The 22,793-nt window shown below is 42.9% G+C and overlaps 1 protein-coding gene across 1 annotated transcript; it reads left to right on the top strand.

Moving 5' to 3' along the window:
- Positions 1–1,559: 1,559 nt before the first annotated feature.
- SULT2B1 (sulfotransferase family 2B member 1) lies at positions 1,560–22,793 on the top strand. Its single transcript, XM_014052964.2, has 7 exons — positions 1,560–1,677; positions 14,200–14,445; positions 16,572–16,780; positions 18,089–18,215; positions 18,316–18,410; positions 20,516–20,696; positions 22,651–22,793. The coding sequence occupies exons 2-7, from the start codon at positions 14,310–14,312 to the stop codon at positions 22,764–22,766; spliced, it is 864 nt and encodes a 287-aa protein (XP_013908439.2). The 5' UTR covers positions 1,560–1,677; positions 14,200–14,309; the 3' UTR covers positions 22,767–22,793.

The following is a 22,793-nucleotide window of genomic DNA, read 5'->3' as shown; positions in this document are numbered from 1 at the left end:
ATCAGCTCGGCCCACCCAAGTTTGTAGGCTGGCCTCGGGGCGGCCAGGGCTCTCGCAGAGGCGAACATGGACGGCTCACAGCAGGACAGGAAGAAACTGCACTTCTCCTCGTCGGTCTGAGCCTGGTTTTTCGAGGCGATCAGGTAGCACTCGAACCGCTCCATGAACCCGTCCCATGATTCTCCGGTGGCTCCGCCGAATGGCGCGAAAGGAGGAAGCGATGACGCCATCGTGATGTGGAGCCGGAGAGAGGGAGGGAATGACGGAGAAAATTTCGCGTTCGCTGCCGGCGTTCTTGGCCCGAGGGTAGCGTGCTAGCTGGTTCAGACGCGGTGGCAGCTGGCTGTTCTTCTCCGTGGTCGCGGGAATCGGGATCCCATCCTCGTCGCCAGTTTTGTATCTCGGAGCGAAGGGAAGGACGCGACAAGAGTTAAGAGGAAAGTGACTTTATTCAGCTCATAGTAAACTGCGATTCGACGTGGCGTGTTTCGCGCCCTACATTTATACCCCCGGGTTTGAACGAGGAGCCAATGGGGCGTCGAGTAGCTCGGCCAATCAGGGCGAGGATTGAACCGGCTCCGCCCGGGAACCAATCAGGAAGGAGTCCTTTGTTCGCGCGCTAGTTTTCCCGCGCTAGTATTCAACAAATATGTTAGAGAAAAAGGAGGAATTTAACTCAGGCCCAGAGTAATAAAAAACTTTACAGGTAGTCCTCAACTTGCAACCATTCCTTCTTTGGCTGTTTGATGTTACAAAATGTCACTGAAAAAAGTTGACTTATGACCATTGCAACACCCCTGGTGGTCATGTGATCAAAATTCAGATGCTTGGCAACTGGCAGGTATTTATGACTGTTGCATTGTCCTGGGGGGTTATGTAATCACCTTCTGCGACTTTCGTAAGCAAAATCAATGGGAAAGCTAGATCCCCTTAACAACCATGTTGTTAACTTAATAACTGCAGTAATTCACTGAACAACTGCGGCAAGAAAGATTATAAAATGGGGCAAAGCTCACTTAACAACTTGTCTTGCTCAGCCACAGAAATTTCAGGCTTAATTATGATTGCAGGTCAAAGGCTAGCCTGTATAGATTTTGTCCCTTCAATCTTCAATATCACAAATAATTTCAACAGGTTTTCCCCCTCCCCCTTAATTGAGTGTTTTTCGGTGCATTAAGACATACTATCTCCCTTTCTTATGATTGGATCTGGCAACTACAGTGCCGGTGACCCTTTCATCTAACTGCTCACCTACCTTTATGGTATGGGGATGATAACCAGCTAATTTATTTCCAAGAAGTCAACACACCTGGCACTGCATTAGTCTCTTGGTGCAAACCACTACAGTCAATCAACTGTTTAACCTTGGGGGAAATGCTCGAACCATAAAATCTCCTAGGTATCAACTGGGCAAACAGTTGTGCACAATCCAGGTAAGCAGGAAAGAGAGCCTGTGGGTGGGATAGGCAATCATATCAAAGCTTGAAGCAAGAGTATAAAAAGAAAACACCTGAGTTTGATAGACCTGTTTGTGATTCAGAGGGGTGAGTACCTGTAGGAAGCAGCAGAAGGCTGGATCAGGTTCCATTGTGGATGAGGTGAAGATTGTGATGGGTTGATTGTACCTGGGTGTGCAGCATCCAAGACTAAGTGAAATCCAAAAGTTATGTGCAAGAGGTAGGTGTGTGTGTGTGTGTCAATGCTCTTGGAATGACTGCTGAAAGGACAATAGACAATGTCTTCTTTGTCTCTAGAAGGTTGGTACAGGGAGATGTTCTTTGAGAGGGAAGGGGAGATGGAAGCAAAGAATAAAAAGAAGTGAGAGGCTAGAGGAAAAGAGGGAAGAAAAAAAAACAATGAAAAATGGAGGAGAGGGAGATGGGAAAAATCCAGAATAAAAACAAGACAAGGGTGGAGGGAGAGAGAAGGGAAGGGTAGAGAGGGGAGGGGAGGGGAGGGGAAAGGAGGGGAGAGAAGAGAAGAGGGCACTAATATAAAGTAGGATAGGAGACTTTGGGGGAAGGTAAGCCATGATTTCTGGCTTTTCTCACCACTAGCCAGGTATGATAGTTGGATAGGAAAGTTGTTAGTTTGCAAAGGCTGGAGGTGATGATGGATTCTTAGTTTCTATGGTATTTTAAAGAAAGGTGAGGAAATTTGCCTACAGAAATGGATTGATGAAAGGAAACTATTATTTATATGCTATAGATAAATTGGAATTTCTTCTGCATCCAGCTATTCATAAAAATTGATCTGGACAAAGAGTGGGTGGTAGCAAGGAGAAACATGAGATTTGAACTCTCTGCACAATCTCCCTGTTGCCTAAATTTTGTAGCTGTGACAGGATAGTCATTCACAGGGGTGGGGGATATCTTTGAGCAATTTCTATATTTGTTTTCGGTATATAAAGACCTATAATTGGTCATGGCATAGTGGCTTCATCCGAAAGAACACAGAATTTTCAGCCTTGAAGTTTCTGGGATGGGAGAGGTAGTTTAGAAACATAAATGCATTATGCTTATTGGTGTTTTAATTTAAACTGCTGTATCTTGGTTAGATGGGAGTATAGGGCATCTCTGCATGCCCACAGGATGAGTCTTGGGGTGGGGTGGGGGGGCTCCAAAGACAGCTACACTGTACATAATCTATTTATAAAAAAACTGAAGGTGGCAAACACACCTAATATTTGTTTCCTTTCCTATTTTCCTCACAACAACAACTCTATGAGGTAAGTTCAGCTGAGAGAGAGGGGCTAGGCCAAAGTCACCTGGCTGCCTTTTATGTCTAAGATGGGACTAGAACTCACAGTCTCCTGGTGATTGGCCCAAAGATAGCCCGCTGGTTTTCATGCCTAAGGATGGGATAAGAACTCACCATTTCCTGTTTTTTAGCCTAGTTACTTAACCACTTGGCCAAACTGTCCTTTGATTAAGATCACTTTTCATTCTGGCTAGGGAATTAAGATGGCTTCTCTAACATTACCATATTGAGTGGAGATTTAACATAACCTTTCCCCAAACATCTGCAGTGCAAGCTGTTTGATATGTCGTTTTAGTAGCCTGAATCTCTTCTCGGGACAAGGGACTATTTCAACTATTTCGGTAGGAGCACTTGATTATCAAGGGGAAGGCAAGCTGGTTGGAAATGCCCATCCCCTGGGACTACAGAGGTTTGGGTTGCCAAGACATCTAGCTAACTCACCAAATGCACGGATCTCTTTCTCCAAGCAAGTAACTTTGGGAAATGCACTAATTGCTGTACATTTAGAGCGGCAAAGCTGCTAGAGTGGCAAGGACAGAAATAGAGCTGGAGTGTTTATTTTGACTACTGTAGGTTCGCTCTTAATTTCTCCAGAGAATAGCCTGTGGGAGAAAGGGTTGCCAGGTTGTTTGAGATTTGCAGCCTCTTCTGGGGGTGTGGGGAGGGGGTGTGGGAGGTTGATGCGTTTGTTCCAAGAAACCTAGTTTTTTTTTTCCAAAGGAGAAAAATTGAAAGTCCCTAAGTTATGAGGTGGGGGGACAACTGAGGAGGGGGGGATTGTCAAACCGGAGAGCAAACAGAGATAAATTAGGCAGGAAGAATAATGATTATGCTGATATACCAATTCCTTTGTTTATCCTTGTGTTACCAGTGAAATATGTTGGATTAGATTCAGATTGAACATGCTCCCTAAAGGCACTAGTAATCAAAAATCATCATGCATTTATTTTGCCTTTCCCTCTTTCTCAGTTTTTCTCTACTAAAAAGAAAAAAAAAGATGGAATATCTGGTGAGCAAACCCAGCGGTTTAGAAACTGATCTGCTGGGTATTAGTTCAAGAGGTCTTCAGTGAAGACTTTTATTGTCGACAACGTAGTTGGTAAAATTATAGAGAAGAGAGAATGGATGATTGCATGATGCAAATTGCAGTTTGTACAAATGGCCCAGGCTCTGCCTCTGTTGCTCTCTGTCTGCCAACTCCATTCCCTCTTCCCTCTCGGAGCTCTCAGGTTGCCTTGATACTAACCCTGACTCCAACACATCCTCCTCCTCTGATATGGTTGCTGGAGGGGCTGGTGGCCGACAGGCGACAACAGGGACAAATTGCCGCAGCCAACTTGCTGTTGCCCCCTCACCACAGCCAACTCTCCATGGCCAACTCACCACAGCCGATTTGCTGTGGGACAACTCTCCACGGCCAACTCGCTGTGGGACAACTCGCCGCAGGACAATTGATCAATTTAATTAATTAATTTAAAATAAATAAAAACTTGTTTTCATTTTTGTCATTCAGATTTCATTTTGCCCCTCCTTTTGCACTCTTTCTTTAACGATTCTATTCCACCATTTCTTTGATATTAGTGTAACTCTTGCCCTGCACCGAGTTGTCTCGCGCCGAGTTGGCCATGGCAAGTTGTCCCATAGCAAGTTGGCCACAGTCAGTTAGCTGTGGCAAGTTGGCCATGGTGAGTTGGCCATGGTGAGTTGACCGCAACAAATTGTCATAGATGTTCTGACCTTGGCTTCCCAAGCAACTCCTTGTCCCGACAAAAACCCCTTTTATTAATTTACTGTGAATTCTGCTCATTCGCATCCAGCCTCCAGTCTTTCAAGGGAGGATTTACAGTCACAGACCTTATCTGGCTTGGAGAGCTGCCAGGTTGATATCTGCAAAACTTGGCAAGGAGTCTCGGAGAGTCACAAATCAATTAAGTGAACTAATTATCTCCAGCAAACTCCCTTCCCCTTTTGCTCCTCTTTTATTTCCTCTGGGAAGGACCATTCATCATCCACCTATGGCCTTACTCCAGGGGTGGGTTTCTCACCCCGTTCCAACTGGTTCGGTTGGAACGAGGCCGGCAGCGTCCTCGCGCATGCACGCGATGTGCGCACGTGCGCAGCGCACGTGATGTGTGCACGTGCACAGTGCATGCGACACGCACGTGCGCAGTGCATGCATGCGTACTAGTGTCTGTGCGATGCTCCAGCTGCTCTTGGAGGATCGCGCAGGCGCTGTATGCGTCCTGCGCATGCATGGAAGCGCAGAATTCGGCAAAACTAGGTAAGGAGCAGGCGCGGGGGGGGGGCTTCGCCGTTCCCGGAAGTTACTTACTTCCGGGTTCGGCAACCAACCGGATCGCGGGGAGCGCCGCGAACCGGTTGAAACCCACCCATGCCTTACTCCCAAGTCAAGCCCTGTTCTTTAGCTGTTCCCTTTGCCTGGCAACTCTGTGCATGCGTACACTGGGAACAGGCTCCAGCTTTTCGTCTGCCTCACTGATGTCTACCTCTGAATGCAGCTCTGGTATACGGCTCTGGCCCCCTTTCTGCCTCCGACACAGAGCCCTCATCAGAGCCTTCCCCAGACTCCAGGATTGGCCCATGTTCCTCCCCAACCTCCTCACTGCCCGAATCTGCTGCCAAATCCATTGGCTGCTGGCAGGCCACAGCAATAGACCCTTGTGGAAGGCACTTTGGAAGAAGCCACAGAGAGACACGTGAATTGATCTAAGTACTTGGCCTATTGAACCATCCAAGTCCAGAGATACAATGGCTGGATCAGAAGATGACAATTTGAAGAACTAGAGGCCCTTTTTAACATTTTGAGGAAGGATGAGGGCTGTGGTCAGCGGGTATGCATTATGCTTAATAACCAGTTGTTAAGTGATTATTTGAAGTTCAGACTGACTCAAGAAAGGGGACTTGCAACCTGGATTTGAAGTTCCGATGTCAGACCCTCTCCATGATCAAATGATTGAACATTCAGTATCATGGCCACATTTGTGGCCATTTGCAGCATCCTGTGGTTTATGACAGTTTTGCCCCAAACTGCTACTTACTTCCAGTTTTTGACAAAGCTGCACCCACAGTGAACCATTGGGTCACTTGACAACTTCAGTGTTCACTTAACGACTGCAGCATCCACTTAACATCTGCAGCATTCGCTTTAAGACACCAAACAAAAGGTAGGTGGGCAGGCTTTCTTAGTGTCATATGTCAAGGAGAATTTGAGGTTTTCTGCTTGTTTAAATGTAGATTAAGTCTTTTGGGAGGAGATTTTCCTGAGTCAAAATGGGGAAAAGATCATGCCAACTATTTTCATCATGGGTGGCTGAAAATGTACCTGGAAGCCTTGAAGAAGGAGTTAATGGGTAACCCGTTTACTCACTTCTTGGTTAGAAGAGACCAGGTTCAAATTCTCACACTACTCTAAATTTCACTAGCTTATCTACAATGATTGCGATGAAGATAAAAAATTACTTTTGGGAGAGGGGAATCTGTACTTTCCCCCAGTAGGTATTTAGTGTACGTACAGTTGTTTGTTTACTGTTTGATTGTTTGTCTGAGTTGATAGTTCCTCGATTAGTGCATTGTTTACTGCTTGATTATTGGTCTAGTATTAATCTTGGTATTAACAACATCCAGTATTTGCTTAGAGCCATCTAGATAGTTGGCTTCTTCTTTCAATAAGCCCTTTTATCTCTTAAGTGCTGGCATCTCCTGTGGGGCATTAAGAAAAGGTGGGGGCTGCTTTCTGCCTCTAAAAACATGTTTCTCCATATTCTGCCTTTTTAATATTCCTCAAAATATTTAATTCTTTGGGGGACTTTCCACACTGGTGAGCAAGACTCCTCTTTTTCTTTTGACCTTTTATTCTTGCAGTCCTAGAGGATGTTTCCCTCAGTGGCTCTTGAATGGTTTCCCCTTGCTTTGATGGTATTCCCCCAGAACGGGGAAGGAAGCTTCTGATGGCTGCATATCTAGTCTCACCTCAGACAACCATTTTCCTTCTGCGCTCCATCCCAGGGCAAGGTGCAGTTGAGTGAACAAATATTGTTTTCACAAACGTGTTTTACTTCAATCTGTTTACGCTATGCTTTATAACCACAAACCTGTGTTGGAAAGTAACATGAGTTTTGAAAGTGATGTCAAGGCAAAAAAACAAACCTCACTTTTGATTTTTTTTTTTTTTTTTTTTTTTTGCTTATACAAAGGAGAGTAGTCATACAATAGCCTGGCTCATCAGCTCTGTGGTAAACCAGAATGTGATTGGCTAGGTCTGGTTTAAGTTTGGGTGAGCCTAGCCAATTTCAGTTTATTTGGTAAACCATAATTTAAAAAACAGCTTAATGAAGTTCTGGTTCTGACATTCCCGATCAGTTGATAATGCTGCCTGAACGCATATAAGACCTATAGCATTATGTATTCTAGCTGAATTTCAGCCCCAGAGCACGCACCAGAGGCAAATTCCTTGTGTGCCCAATCACACTTGGCCAATAAAGAATTCTATTCTATTCTATTCTATTCTATTCTATTCTATTCTATTCTATTCCCACTCCCACTCCCACTCTTACTCTACTCTATCCTTGTCCCTGTCCTGTCCTGTCCTATCCTATCCTTATTCTATCCTATTCTTTGTATTCATTTGGCTGCCCGACTCTTGTCTGAAACCAAAGTGGATGAAAATCCCCAGCCACAATGGGAGGAGACTAGTAGGTTTCCTGCAGTGACTGCAGGATGGATGGAGTAACTCCCTGCTCCACAGTGGAACTGAGCCAAGGTGGCGCAGTGGTTAAATGCAGCACTGCAGGCTACTGCTAGATCAGCAGGTCAGCGGTTCAAATCTCACCGGCTCAGGGTTGACTCAGCCTTCCATCCTTCTGAGGTGGGTAAAATGAGGACCCAGATTGTTGGGGGCAATATGCTGACTCTCTGTAAACCGCTTAGAGAGGCCTGAAAGGCCTATGAAGCGGTATATAAGTCTACTGCTATTGCTATTGGGTTAGCACTTCATGTTCAATTAAAACAAGTCAAGTTTGGTTCCAGTTGTATGGATTCAGCCCGCTGGGGTTTATGGCACCACCTGTTTTGTGAATCCAGCCAATTGTAATTTAATATAATAAATCATAAACAACATAACTGCTTGTCTATGGAGATTCTCAATCATCCAGCTCAGGGTCGGCCACCTTAAACATTCAAAGAGCCACAAAGGTCCTAACTGGAAGCCCCTGCTTTCAATTCTGGAACCGACTGGAAATCCGGTTCCCACATCATAGAGCCTCCTCCTAGTACAGCGTCCTTTTTCCTTTTACCAATCAGTGACAGGGAGCCGCAGCAGAGTGATGAAAGAGCCACATGCGGCTCCAGAGCCATGGGTTGCTGACCCCTGATCCAGGTCATGGCTTTTCCAAAAATATTTTTTTTCCAAAAGGCAACGGGTCATTCTCTGTGTTTTCTTTGAAAATGCTTCACTTCTCATCCAAGAAGCCTCTTCTTCGGAATCGAAGAAGTTTCTTGGATGAGAAGCGAAATGTTTTCAAAGAAAACATAGAGAAAGTCCAGTTGCCTTTTGGGAAAAACACCCTTGGGACAACCAAACTGGTTGTTGAATGAACCAGTCAACAATGCTATGATTCTATTTACATTTGGCTGATCTTATAAAACAAGTTAATTAGAGCCTGATTCGGTTTAGTACTTGGATGGAAGACATTCCAGCTCTGTAATCTAATCTGGGAAGTTGGAATAACACTTTAGAAAAAGACCATGGGAAGCACTTCCATCTTCTTGTTAAGAAAACTGCATGAGTTTCTCCATGAAGGTTAATTTAAAGAAAGGAAGATCTAATAACAATGCTTAAATGATTCTGATTATGAATGCAACTTCAAAAGGTAATTAATGTCAATTGGATAAGTGTAGAGCCTCCCTCTTTCTGATTCTTGAATCCTCTAATTGTCCTCAAGCATATTTTTGCATCTCTCCATCTAAGGTCCACCTATAATTCTTCACAACCTTGCTGTGTATTGACATTCTGTCCTTTCCTTAACAGTGTGGCTAGTGGGTGGGAAGAAAAAGAGAAGACAGCTTTGCTGAATAACCAAATCTTGAGAGACATCAAAAAATCCCGCTGTGTTCTGTAGCTTCATGGGGTGGGTGCCCAAACATATTAATGGCATTATCATAGAAGCTGCTTTTTTGTTTGCTAAGAGCTGCCTTAATACCCAGTTTGGGAAATTCAGATGCATCTCCCATGGAAGTCATCACTGCCCTGGCATTACTTATGACAATGTGTAGGAAGAGACCTCCCCAGGTCAGGCCCAACTGGCAGGGCAGGTTCCTCCTAAGTATTGCAATATTGATGCCTGCTTTTTCCAATGCCACTCCAGCGCTTGTTTTGGGTGAGAAGGAGGGGAACAACCCTTCAGGGAACCCTACTTGATTACAATAAATAGAAACAAAAAACCTTTCCAGTGCTGGGTGTGCTTTCATCCCACATACTGTCTTTGATGATGAGTGATGCAGATGGCAAAGGATCTTCTCTCTTGCTTCCTCTCTCTCCCTCTCTCTCTCAACACTAGAAGATAGGGTCATCCAATGAAACTGGTTGATGCTCAGGTTCAGATCATAAAAAAGTAAGTACTTCTTCGTGTTACAGAATGTGGGAGTTATTTCAAGTGGCTTTAGAGAAAAAGAATGAAGCAAAACAACAACAACAACCCATGATTTTTAAGTGACTCCAGTTGACTTCCATTTCCAAAGCTAAATAACTTATCGGACAAGGTTCAAAGGTAAATAAGGAGCAAGTTGAAGCATTATGCTGGATGGATGCACAGTCACCAGATTTTTAGACTGGATTTTTTATCCTTACCAAGGACCTAGGGATAGGCAGATCTTGTTGTTTGATGGTATTAATGGTCTGTCTATAAGCTGTTCTGAGTAAAGCTGCCTTTTGCAATTGTCTGGTGGTGATTTTTGTCAATGCCAACGGCATTCCAGATGTTTAGAATTGCACCCAAGGAGATTTTTTTTTACTATTGATACTACCTTTGCTTTCTACAATCATTCTACTTCTGTTTCAAAGTCTTAGCATTTTGTGAACTTCTCCTTTCCTTTCTCTTCTAGTCCCCTCTTTTCAGCTATTGCCATGTCCAATGTCTAGACTTCTTTGTCTTTCTTATGAACAATTGTTAAGTCGGGGGCGTGATGTGACAGGTACTTGTCTGTTTGTATTCTAAAGTTACAGAGAACTGTAGCTTTTTCATTTTCTATTATTCTGTCTTCCGATCAGTTCTTGCTTGCAGGAAAGTGAAATTTATGCTATTACATTACATTGATGCTCTTTTTGTCATACCACCACCCATGTTTCCCCCAAAATAAGTCCAGATCTTATTTTCTTTTGGGACCCAAAATAAACACTAGGGGTTATTTTTGGGGGTATTTTCTCCCCCCCCCAATTTATGGGAGGCCCACTTCTTCTACTTGCTCACAGCGGGGCAGGAAGCCACATGGCATGCCGCTGCCGCTGCCATGAAGTGGAGGATGGAGCTGCCCTACGCGCCCTGCACTGGCTTACCTCAGGGCCCCTGCAGTCAGGCCACCCGTGCCCTGATACCTGCCTTGCCTTGCGGGTGCAGCACTAGCATACCACTCAGCCTCCTGCTCCGTTGCGGCCGCGAACAAGCAGAAGAAATGGGCCGGCGGGCATGTGGGCTCCTATTGCATATGGCTACTGGTGCTGCCGCCACAAGGCTGATATCGGGGTGTGGATGATCCGACTTCAGGACCCTGAGGTAAGCCGGTGCGAAGCGCATGGGGCAGCTCCACCTCCTCGACTCACCTCGTGGCCACGGTGCCTCAAGCAACCAGAGGAATGGGTGGGCAGCCAGCTGCACAGAGTCTTTGGTAGATCTTATTTGGGGGGGGGGGGGGCTAAACCTATATTAGGCGTATGCAGAAAAACATGCTAGGTCCTATTTTGGGGATAGGTCTTATTTTCAGAGAAACAGAGTATTTGTAGTCAGTCTTATACAATCTTCTCAACTAACTAAGTGACCCACTGTTTCTTCAGCTTCTTTGCAGGCATTTGGTGCCTGTTGCTGTTTTCTCAATTCTGGCTTTATACGCATTTGTTCTTAAGTCTTACTGCAGCCAGAATTAGTCCCTCCGTTACTTTCTTCAGCTTTCCCACTCTTAGCATTGTTAGGTTTTGCTGTTATCTCCTTTGCCTGTTAGTGTTTTTTTTTGGGGGGGGGTGTATACTGGCTTGTAGTAGTTTGCCTCGCCATGTCATTTAGTCTTTTTTATAGGCCAGCCTGGTTTCTCTGGAACTAGTAAGCCTTCATGGTATATCAAGCTCACTGCATGTTCTTCACTATCCTTCAGATATTCTTCCCATGCCCTTTTTATTTCTTTAGCTATCTGGTGTACTTGAAACATTTCACGCCCACATATACTCCCTGGTAAGTAGTAGAGTCTGTCAACACCGCTGCACTAATGAAGGGCATGATTCATTGTCATTATTTTTCTAGTCTTCCTATCCAGAGCTTTTAGTTCTGCATAAGTCCGGTCCACTCTTCCAGCTGTGCATCTAATGCTTGGAATTTCCCAGGTTTAATTGCCTTGATGGTACTTCTTGCACTTAATTTGGAGTTTCAGACCTTCTTCACTCTCATGATGCATTCATTTCTAACCTTCTTCTTATGTGTGCATGATGTCAACCCAGATACAGGTAGTCCTTGACTTACAACGGCTCATTTAGTGACCATTCAAAGTTACAACGGCATTGAAACAAGTAACTTATGACCATTTTTCACGTTTACACATTTGCAGGATTCCCTGGTCAAGTGATCAAAATTCAGATGCTTGGTAGCTGACTCATATTTATGACGGTTGCCGTGTCCCAGAATCATATGATCACTTCTTAAGATCTTCTGACAAGCAAAGTCAATGAGAAAGTCAGATTCACTTAACAACCACGTTACTAACTTAATAATTGCAGTGATTCACTTCAAAACTGTGGCGAAAAAGGTCATAAAATGGGGCAAATCCCACTTAACAAATGTCTTGCTTAGCCACAGAAATTTTGGGCTCAATTGTGGTCATAAGTCAAGGACTATCTGTCTTTATAGTGAACATCTTCATCTACACTCTTATTGTTATTGTTATTATTATAGATAACTGCACAATCAGCCAATCAACATTTTTATTCACCTATTGCAGGGGTGTCAAACTCAAAGCTTAGATCTTGATCTTGGGGCTGCCCTGGAAACAGTGAAGGACTGGCCCACCGTGCCTCTGATAGTTAAAACGGAGCTCGCGAGGGCTGCGCCCCTACCCCCTAAGCTCTATTTTCACTGGTAGAAGGTTGCAGGAGGCCATCAGAACCGAAAACGGAGTCCAGGAGCCCGTTTTCACTGGCAGAATGCCTGGACCATCACAAGCGCCCCCAACACAAGTGATGTCATGCTGGCCATGCCCACCCCATCCCGGCCCCTCCCTCCCGAGATTAAACAACCCTGATCCAGCCCTCAGTGAAATCGAGTTTGATATCAAAGTCTTAAGATGGGCAGAAGTTGTTGTTTGATGATATTAAAGGCATTATTGTTATTACAATTAATATTCTAATGCTATTAAGTACCCAGTCAAGGTCTTTTTTCTTGCCTGTTTAATCTTTCTAGAACTGTCTACTCTAACAGCATCAGGCCTAGAAGACAAGACATAATTAGTGCACCAGTGTAGTTTAGTGATCATAATGTTGGATCAGGATGAGGAAACCAACTCAATATTCTACCTAGTGATGAAACTCACTGAGTAACTTACGTATATACTCGAGTATAGGCCGACCCGAATATAAGCCGCGGCACCTAATTTTACCACAAAAAACTGGAAATTGACTCGAGTATAAGCCTAGGGTGGAAAATGCAGCAGCTACCGGTAAATTTCAAAAATAAAAATAGATACCAATAATGTTTTTGAATATTTATTTCAAAGAAAAAAACAGTAAACTAGCAGTGTATTCAATGAAATACTTCACTCACCTCATGATGCTGATGTCCCACTGTGATGATGATGTCCCGTGCAGCCGCGGGAGCAATGTCCCGCCTCCTATGACACACGGCACAGTGATTCCTATCATTGGATCACTGTACCAGAGGAGGTGGGACATCGCTATGTGGCTGCTTGCCATAACAAGGAGGAGGTGGGACATCGTTGCAGAGCTGCAGGAGGGGGAGGAAGGGGAATCGTAAGACAGCCCTGCATTACATTAGAACGTGAGGAGGGGGGATGGTGCGGTGCGCGCTGCGCGGCAAACTGACACAGAGGGAGGGGAAACTCACAGGGGCGCCGGGCCATTCACAAGCGTCACCCAGCGGCATGGCCCCGCCCCTTTTTCTCCTCCATTTTGGGCAAATTTTTCACTGACTCGAGTATAAGCCGAGGCGCCTTTTTTCAGCCCAAAAAGTGGGCTGAAAAACTCGGCTTATACTTGAGTATATACGGTAGGGTTAATTGCTACTTCTCAGGCTAACCTATCTCACAGAGTTGTTCTGAGGATAAAGCAGGGGAGAGGGAATTCCTGCCTTAGTTTCTTTCAGGAAAAGAAGGAAGTAAATACAAAAAACTGAACATGAATTAATCTATTAATTTTGCTTTCTCCTGTTTTTTTTTTTAAAGAATCTAGTATTTTCAATCTTGCACTGTAACGAAATATACCTAAAACATTACTTTTGATCCTGTTTATAAATAAACTTGAGTTTGTTTTGAAGCACTTATCTTAAAAACAAACTTAGCAAAATTCTCACTAACCTCCAACAGCCAAAACGCAATAGATAAATGTATTTCTAGCACAGAGTATGGAGTAAGATGTATCTAACAGCTTCCTAACATGACCAGACGCTGCTCAGAAGAAGAAGCTTAAGAGTTTTTGTTCCACTTTTAAAAGGAGTTGCCAATTCTGTAATTTATTAAAAACAACACCAACCATAACCCACACGTGAATGAAATTCTCATTATATCCTAGATGAGATTTTAATTCGTTCCAGTAGGGATTTTTCTGCTTTTTTTAAAAAAAAATGAAGCCTGAGATTTACACATAGCATCTAAGCTTGGAGAGAAGCTGTACGCGTGCGTGCGAGAATGCTCAAACAAATTCTTATTGTCTCAAGACCGAGCAAATAAAAAGAAAAAAGCTAACGAGGGAGAAGAGATACTTTGCTACATCACTTCAGCTTTCCATAACCTCCAAATTGAAATTCTGGCTGTTATAGCTGTAATTGGACATATCTGGAAGGTCTGGAGGGTTTTCTCTTCTTCTTCTTCTTCAAGTCGCAAATAGACCGTGAACTAAGACAATTTGAGTTCCAATTTTCTGTCTGCCACTCCATGCTGCTGCTTTTTCTCTTCCTCATTGTCAAACGCTCATAAATCTGTTCTCATTTTCAGAGGACACAACTAATTCTCCTGGCTGAAAGGAAGAATCCTTTGATTTTGGTTTTGCCGCCAAGTTTCACACTTATTTTCAAATACTTTCCTGTTATCTGCTGGGCCTCAGGATGTTCAAAGAGTATTTCCAATATAAAGGGCTCAGTTTTCCTCAAGTCATCTATGCAGAACCTGTGTTGCAGATGGTAGAAAAGGATTTCCAAGTCCGAGATGACGATATTTTCAATGTCACTTATCAGAAATCAGGTAGAAACTTTTTGAGCTACTTGTGGGGAGGGAAAATGCTTCAGATTAGTGGGTGATAGCAAGTTGAATAGATTTTGTGTTTTTAAAAAGAAAAAATAGAATTAGTGTTCCCTTTAGTTTCCATATGGGACCTAACTTATTAATAGCATAAACATTTTTTACAAAACACTGCTTTTGGGGGGGGAAAAACAAGTAACAACAAAAAACAACAACAGTAGACAGCACTAGCAGTTAATATGTGACATTTAAAAATAGCTAAAGCTTTTACATTTGTTTCCATTTATTGTAGTTTGTAAAATGTTTTGACTTGGAACTTCTTATAAAGCACAGGATAGAGGGGCAAATGGATGATATTACATGGTATGAGCTTAAATAATAATATGCACGGCATCCTTTGGAAGCATTTGTGCCACTTTGTTATTAAATATAAATAAATATTTGTATTTTCCAAAATGCTCAAAGAAGTATCCAGGAAACTTCAGATCAAAACAGGGTTTTTCAGCCTTGACAACTTTAAGATTTGTGGGCTTCAACTCACAGAATTCTCCAGCATGGCTGGTTGAGGAATTCTGGGACTTGAATTCTATGCATCTTAATTTGCAAGATAGAGAAACACGGGATTAGACACCAAGAGAGGTCAGCTGAGATGGGGTCTTCTGGCTTTCACAGGCGGGAATTTTCTTAGTTCTCTCAAAAGAACTATCTTCTCAAAAAAAAACCATTAAATACATAATCTGCAAGTATATACATAATTACTGTATGCAGTTGCTGAGATAAGGAGATTATGTATATAGAAAAATGCCTTTGTTGTTGTTCAGAATTACCGTAAGCGGAGCAATTGTACAATTGGGATTCTGTAGATTTCCGGGAAGCCCTGCTTGAATTGCAGCTCATAAAACGAGGGAACAACAGAAGGAAAATATTGAAAATAAGCTTAGTTCACCACTGTCTTCCCCAGATGTGTGACTTTAACTCCCAGAATTCCCCAGCTGGTTTGTTTATTGCTGCACACATCTGGAGAGGTCAACCAGCTTGGGAAAAGGCTGTTCTAATTTTGATTTGATTAGGCCTGGGCAATTCCATCCAGATCGCGGATGATTGGCCTGGTTTTGCTAAATATTAAGAGAACAGGTAGCTTTCAAAGCAGTTCTCGAATTACAGTCATAATGGATCCTGTTGGGAATGCCATGGTGTTAAGTGAATCAATGGTCCAAGGTTGATGCAGTTTTGCCGAAAACCGGAAATAAATGCTAGTTTTCAGTAAAATTGTCATAAAATGACATACGTCAGTAGGATGCTGCTAGCGACCAATATAATGCAGTCCAGTTACCGAGCATCAAAATGTGTTAAAGTGACTACGGGTTGTCTCATGAACCAGGTTGTAAGTATGGTACCCTCCAGATAAGTCTGTCAGAATTCCAAACGGTCACTAAGCAACTGGTCATAAGTCGAGGACCACCTGTAGACCAATTCAGTAGCATGAAGGCAGATGATGCAACTTTCTGAGTGAAACTAAGCAGGCCTTTACTCAGGTCAGAGCATATTTAGAGAAATACAGCTGTGTACAGATAGTCCTCAACTTATAGCAGTTCATTTCAGGGGTGGGTTCTGGATACTTTTACTGCCGGTTCACTCAGGGATGATGTGTGCTACATGCGCATGTGCAGTAGTGAAAAAATTGCTTCTACGCATGTGCGGAAGTAAAAAAACAAGATGACGGCGCCTATGGTGGCTGCCGATAGAACTGGTTCAGGGGCATGGGCCGAGTTACTACCTACCCAGTCGAACCGGTCCGAACCAGTAGGAACTCACCTCTGGTTCATTTAGTGACTGTTCAAAGTTACAATGGCACTGAAAAAAGTGACTTTTGAACCATTTTTACATTTACAGCCATTGCAGCATCCCCATGGTCATGTGATCAAAATTCAGATGCTTGGCAACTGACTCATATTTATGACGGTTGCAGTGTCCCGGGGTCATGTGATCCCCTTTTACGACTTTCTGGCAAGCAAAGTGGAATCCGGATTCACTTAACAACCATGTTATATATAACACTTTATTACACACACACACACACACACACGGATTAAATACTGTTTTCTTGGAATGATGGGGACTTTTTTTAGGAACTGTGTGGATGCTGGAGATTTTAAGCCTCATCCGTAGCAATGGAGACCCTGCCTGGTGCCAAACCACACCCAATTGGGATCGAGGCCCCTGGATCGAGACAGTGATAGGATACAGGACAGCTGTGGCCAACAAATCGCCACGCATTATTAGCTCTCACCTGCCTGCCCGTCTTTTTGCCAAGTCTTTCTTCAGATCCAAAGCTAAGGTAAGAGGGAAATTATGATCACGGCAGACTTCCATCTTACTGTAACTTTGACCGTTGCTCCATTAGTAAGCTTGGGTGACGGAGCACAGTCGGGATTGAGGCCTAGTGTGGTGTATTCTGTCATTGTTTTGTTTTTTTTAAATTGGTTTATAGAGTGAACCAGGAGCAAGCCAGGATCAATCTTACAGATGAACAGATTTTTAGTTGTTTGGCTGATACCCCTGTAAATTGAACAGAGTCTTGGGTGGGGTGCAAACCAAATCAGGAACAAGCCATGAAAACAGTAATGAATATTGTTTCTATGGCAAATTGTAGTTTTAAATATTAAATTACTGCACTAAACCAAACCAGAGTTTATTTGGTGGTCCTATTTAAATGAGACCTCTGAGTTCAGAAGACTTGGGGAAAAAAGTTTCTCATTGGGCTTATGTTCTATTCCCAGTCATTTCCTTTTAGATGTAAAACAATTGGCCTATTACAGGTAGTCCTTGACTTACAACCATTATTCAATATTCAAAATTACAATAGCACTGAAAAAAGTGATATGACTGGTTATGATGACAGTTGCAGCATCCCAGTGGCCATATTACTAAAATCTGGGTGTTTGGCAACCGGCATTATGTTGGTTGCAGTGTCCTATGGGTCATGTGATCTCAATTTGGGACCTTCCCAGCCAACTTCTGACAAGCAAAATCAATGGGGAAAGCCAGATTCGCTTAACGACTGTGTGATTCACTAAACAACTGCAATGTTTCATTTAACAACCGTAGCAAAAATGGGGTGTGGCTCAATGGTGGGATTCAATTTTTTTACTAGGTGGGCGTGGCTTGGTGGGCGTGGCTTGGTGGATGTGGCAGGGGAAGGATACTGTAAAATCTCCGTTCCCACTGCACTCCAGGGGAAGGTTACTGCAAAATCCCCATTCCCGCCTGATCAGCTGGGACTCGGGAGGCAGATAATAGATGGGGGCAGGGCCAGTCGGAGATGGTATTTACCGGTTCTCCAAACTACTCAAAATTTCTGCTACCAGTTCTCCAGAACTGGTCAGAACCTGTGGTGCGGCTCAATTAACAACTGCCTTGCTTAGCTATGAAAATTTTGGGCCCAACTGTGGTTGGAAGTCAAGGGCTGCCTTTGTTATAATTATTATTTTGTCCTGACTACACTTATCAATAGCTAGCAGACCAGGGAAAAGAACAGAATCTATTTTGAGTAGGGCCTGTTTACCCACATGAGCTCTGCTATTTTCTGATATTGCGTCTTAATTTTTCGACATCTTCCAACCATCCCACATTTTTCTGTGCATAGATGATCTACACAGTCAGGAACCCCAAAGACGTCTTGGTGTCCCTCTATCATTTTGCTTCAATGTTTCACCCCTATAAAGACCCTGGGACCTTGGATCAATTTCTGGAGGACTTTCTAAAAGGAGACGGTAAGTGAATGGGTGTAGAAGAAATTTTGGTCTTCTTCCGTCCACATACTATGTCTACTTTTCTCTCAATCTTCCCATCTAATTCCTCTTGTAATTACAGTGCCTTTTGGATCCTGGTTTGACCATGTTAAAGGTTGGATGAACTTGAAGGACAAAGAGAACTTCTTCTTCATTACGTATGAGGAGTTGCAAGAGGTTGTTATTATGTTATTTTGCTTGTCAGTTCAATTGGGTTTTATGGGTGTTATGAGCAGAGATACAAGCCTGGCTGGGCTGCTATGGGTTTGCCCGGTTTTGGGAGAACCGGTAGCTAACATTATGGCCAGTTCGGCCAGTTCAAATCCCACCATGGCTGGCCCTTCCCCCACCCTCTCCCAGGAGTCTCCATGCGGCCCATTTTGGATGTGAGGTAAGTGTAGGGCCCACATGGAGGCTTGGGGAGTGGGGGAAATGGGCCTCCTGGAAGGTCTCCAGAGCCTGGGGGAGCGAGGTTTTTATCCTCCCGGAAATTCAAAGAAAGCCTTGGGAAGGCAAAAATGCACACACACACGCTGTGGCGCAGGAGGCTGACTAGGCCATCCTCTCACCATGGCCATACCCACCCAGCAACCAGGCAGAGAACCCGTTGCTGAAAATTTTGAAGCTCATCCCTGGATATAACCACTAGGAATAGGAGATTCCTGGATTTGGCTGAGATGGCCAAATTCTGAAGGTAATTAAAAAGTGTGGGAATTCTCACACTATCCTTTTGGTGATAATCAGCAGGGATGGCTGTCCTGCTTTCACAGATCCTTGACTAACTCAATGCTTTATGCCAGGGCTCCCCAAACTTGGAAACTTTTAAGACTTGGGGACTTCAACTCCCAGAATTCTTCAGCCAGCAAAGTCACCAAGTTTGAAGACCTCTGCTTTATGCTCTCCAAGATGCAAAATATCTGTGGAGAAGATTGTCCCACCTATCTGTGCCATGAAGACATAGTTTATTCTCTGCTAGACAACCGACTGAGTTCATGAGGGAAGGATTATTTATCTACTTACTATCAAATGATTTTGGGCAGCTTGCAAGGTCCATAAATAACAGTATATTATTTGCTATGTTTCAAGCAACATATATTTATGAGTCAACTTTTCTTCTTCGTTCAGTAATCAGAGTGCTTTTGAACACCTGAGTTCTCACAGCACTCAAAGGCATGGTTAATTCAACCACAGTATAATCAGTTAGTCCAATTTTCTTTATTCCCATATAAGATTGAACCAAAAACTTATCACATCAACTAGGTTTGGTGTGGGTTTTTTTCCCCCCAGTTAGATGAAAACATATAAATTTATGATTCATTTTGTCATAGAGGAATGAGTACTGTGTATGGAGTTCTTGGTGCTCTCTGAACTTGGTTGTTTCCTTGGAAACATTTCATTACTTAACTAGGAAATATTTTCAGTACAAGTTGTTTATAGAGTTTGCTACTGATGACAATGATGATGTTGCCTAGTTGGGCAATAAAACTACAAGCAAACAACCAAGCTCAGCACGCACCAATATCTCCATACGGTAGTTCAAACCTGAGTTATATTCTCTTCTATTGTACTGTATATGTTTACACAGGCAAATGTTATAGAATTGCCAAGTCTTAATACTCAATTGCCCATTTAATATGATACCTTACCAGTTAAGAAGGGAACGAAGAAGACTGAATCTGTATGATTCAAATGCCTGTCTGCATACAACAGTAGTCAATAATGGCCATAATAACAAGCACTATTGTAATGAAAAAGAGATTATAATGACTGGCTAGGACCTCCAGTGTAGAAAGGGGCATTAACACATTTGTTGAGTCAAAATAGGTCCCAGAATTTTTATATCTAGGGTTTCTCAGACTCAGGCAACACCATTCAAACCAACTTTGAGGTGGTGGTGGTGGTTAAGAATGGCTGAATTCTGACTTTGTACTAAATCCTCCATTTGTCTGGTTCTGCTTTGGCTTGTTGAGTTGACGTAATCCATTGGGGCAGATCAAAAGACATCCAGTTAAACATTGCTCAGCACTATGTATAAATCTAGTTAATGAATTTGGATGCTTTACTGAAAAAGCATTCTGAAAACAATATTGTGGGGGCATAATTGTTTTGTTCCCCTCCCTGGATTAGAGTTTCTCCAACAGTGCAAGAGCATTGATGGTTTTGGAAGAAACACGCTAGTTAAAACTGAGTTTGAAACGTTTTCTGTTTGGAGCAGAATTAATGATGCCAGGTGTGTGCCACCCAGAGTGGTTTTCAGGCTGTCTTGTCTGATTGTCCTCCAGGATCTGCGAGGAAGTATTGTTCGTATCAGCAAGTTCTTAGGCAAAGATTTAGATGATGCAGCCATTGACTCTGTGGTTGCGAATGCCTCCTTCGAATCCATGAAGAGTAATAAGATGTCCAACTTCTCACTCACGCCGAAGTTCATCATGAACCAAAAGAAAAGTGCTTTCCTTCGCAAAGGTAATGAAGGGATGGAAAGGGGAATCATTTGCCATCTGGATTTGCCTCATCCAGGGTGATCTTTTAGGGCAGCAGTTCCCAACCTTGGCCATTTTTAGGGGTATGGACTTCAACCTACAGAATGTCAATGGTCATGCTGGCAGTGGGATTCTGGGAGCTGAAATCCACATGCAGAGATGGTCAAGGTTGGGGTATATTATTTACAGGGATACCACTAAACTCCAACCTCTTTGCTTTCCTTGCCAGCTACAGGAATTTTGAATTGTAAGACTTGGCAGGATCCTCCTCTGTCCTTTCAGTTCCCTCAGCTTCTTTCCGAGATACTTATCACACTTCTAGCATTTCTTTGGAAACATTTATGCCACCTTGTTTATATCCTGTGTTGAAATCAAATGATTTTCAAGATTAGCTTTCTTCAGCCTGATTCACTTGCTTTGGACTACAGCTCTTAGGATTCACAGCACCAATCTGAATTCTGGGGGATGAGGTTTGGCTTGTCTGCAGAGGACCAGGCTGGTGAAAAAACACTTTAAAACATAGTGAATTAATTCTAATGGAAGACACACACTTTTTAACATCACACAGTCAAGCCTCCTGCCATTCTCTGGTCAACAAATCAGTCTGGGACATATTGTCTTCAGGACTGTATTCACAGCTTTACGCCTGGCGTTGATCAACAATTTGGCTCAGGTTGGTCTACCTAGTTGAACAGTGTTGTTCTTGGAAAGCAGGAATTCAACTCTTCAAGGTATCCCTGGTCAGAGGAGTAGAAGGGTGGAGAAATTGATCCCTAGTTTTATAGTACAAAGTTTGTTATACTCTGTGATGCTCTGCTTAACTGAAATAGTTAAGAAAATAGAAACATGAATCTTTTCCTTTACTGGTCTGATCATTTGGCTTCTTATATTGAGCTGAGGTGGCACAGTGGTTAGAGTGTAGTACTGCAGGCTACTTCATCTGACTGCTAGCTGCAGTTCGGTAGTTCAAATAAGCTCAAGGTTGACTCAGCCTTCCATCCTGTCGAGGTGGGTAAAATAAGGACCCAGATTGTTGAGGGCAATATGCTAACTCTGTAAACCGCTTAGAGAGGGCTGCAAAAGCACTATGAAGTGGTCTAGTTTAATGAAAACAAGGGCTAGGGGAGACATGATAGCAGTGTTCCGATATCTCAGGGGCTGCCACAAAGAAGAGGGAGTCAAACTATTCTCCAAAGCACCTGAGGTCAGAACAAGAAGCAATGGATGGAAACTAATCAAGGAGAGAAACAACTTAGAACCTGACAGTTAGAACAATTAATCAGTGGAACAGCTTGCCTTCAGAAGTTGTGAATGCCCCAACACTGGAAGTCTTTAAGAATATGTTGGATAGCCATTTGTCTGAAACGGTATAGGGTTTCCTGCCTAGGCAGGGGGTTGAACTAGAAGACCTCCAAGGTCCCTTCCAACTCTACTATTGTATTGTATATAATTGCTATTGCTATATTTGCATTGATATCTGCATTGATAAAACACAGCAACAAAATAATCTTGATGACATAATTCTTAAGAATTCTATATCAAGGGCCAAGTGATAGCCCCATAGAGAACTTGGATTTCTGAATGCATTTCCTCCATGTGGAAGAAAAAAACCTAATTATTTAGAAATCCAAACATTAACATTTTAAGAACAGACCTACGTCCTCAATATTTCTTAAAAGCTACAAGAAGAATCTGTATTCATCCCAAAGGGGAACAACCATAATTTTAAGATAACAATCTTCCCCAAAATTAAAATTAGTCAGAAAAATATTGTCTATCTCTATTTTTGTGTTCTTAGTCAATTTAAGATGACACTCTTATATTTCAGAGCAAATTATTTGGGAAAAACCACCTATTTCTTTTAGGTAAATATCGTAGAATGCTTCCTCCACCATATCTGACTCTAATGAGTTATTATTTTATGTTTTGGTTTCTAGGGATTTCTGGAGATTGGAAGAATCACTTGACTAAGGCACAGAGTGAATGTTTTGACCACGTCTACCATGAGCGTCTACAAGATTTAGGTGTCACTTTTCCCTGGGACAAGAAATAAATTTGCCTTTTTCCAGTTGATTCTCCA

The sequence above is a fragment of the Thamnophis sirtalis genome, unplaced genomic scaffold (genome assembly GCF_051295495.1).
Source record: "Thamnophis sirtalis isolate CommonGarterSnake01/CBP01778 unplaced genomic scaffold, rThaSir2_p1.2 scaffold_4, whole genome shotgun sequence".
Lineage (NCBI taxonomy): Eukaryota > Metazoa > Chordata > Lepidosauria > Squamata > Natricidae > Thamnophis > Thamnophis sirtalis.
The sequence above is the reverse complement of the archived record's forward strand: the minus strand, read 5'-3'. Positions and strand labels throughout refer to the sequence as shown.

Coding starts and splice junctions, on each gene's coding strand:
- SULT2B1 (XM_014052964.2), top strand. CDS start 14,310: ATGTTCAAAGAGTATTTCCAATATAAAGGGCTCAGTTTTCCTCAAGTC. Junction 14,446..16,571: donor TGTCACTTATCAGAAATCAG/GTAGAAACTTTT, acceptor GACTTTTTTTAG/GAACTGTGTGGATGCTGGAG. Junction 18,411..20,515: donor CGTATGAGGAGTTGCAAGAG/GTTGTTATTATG, acceptor ATTGTCCTCCAG/GATCTGCGAGGAAGTATTGT.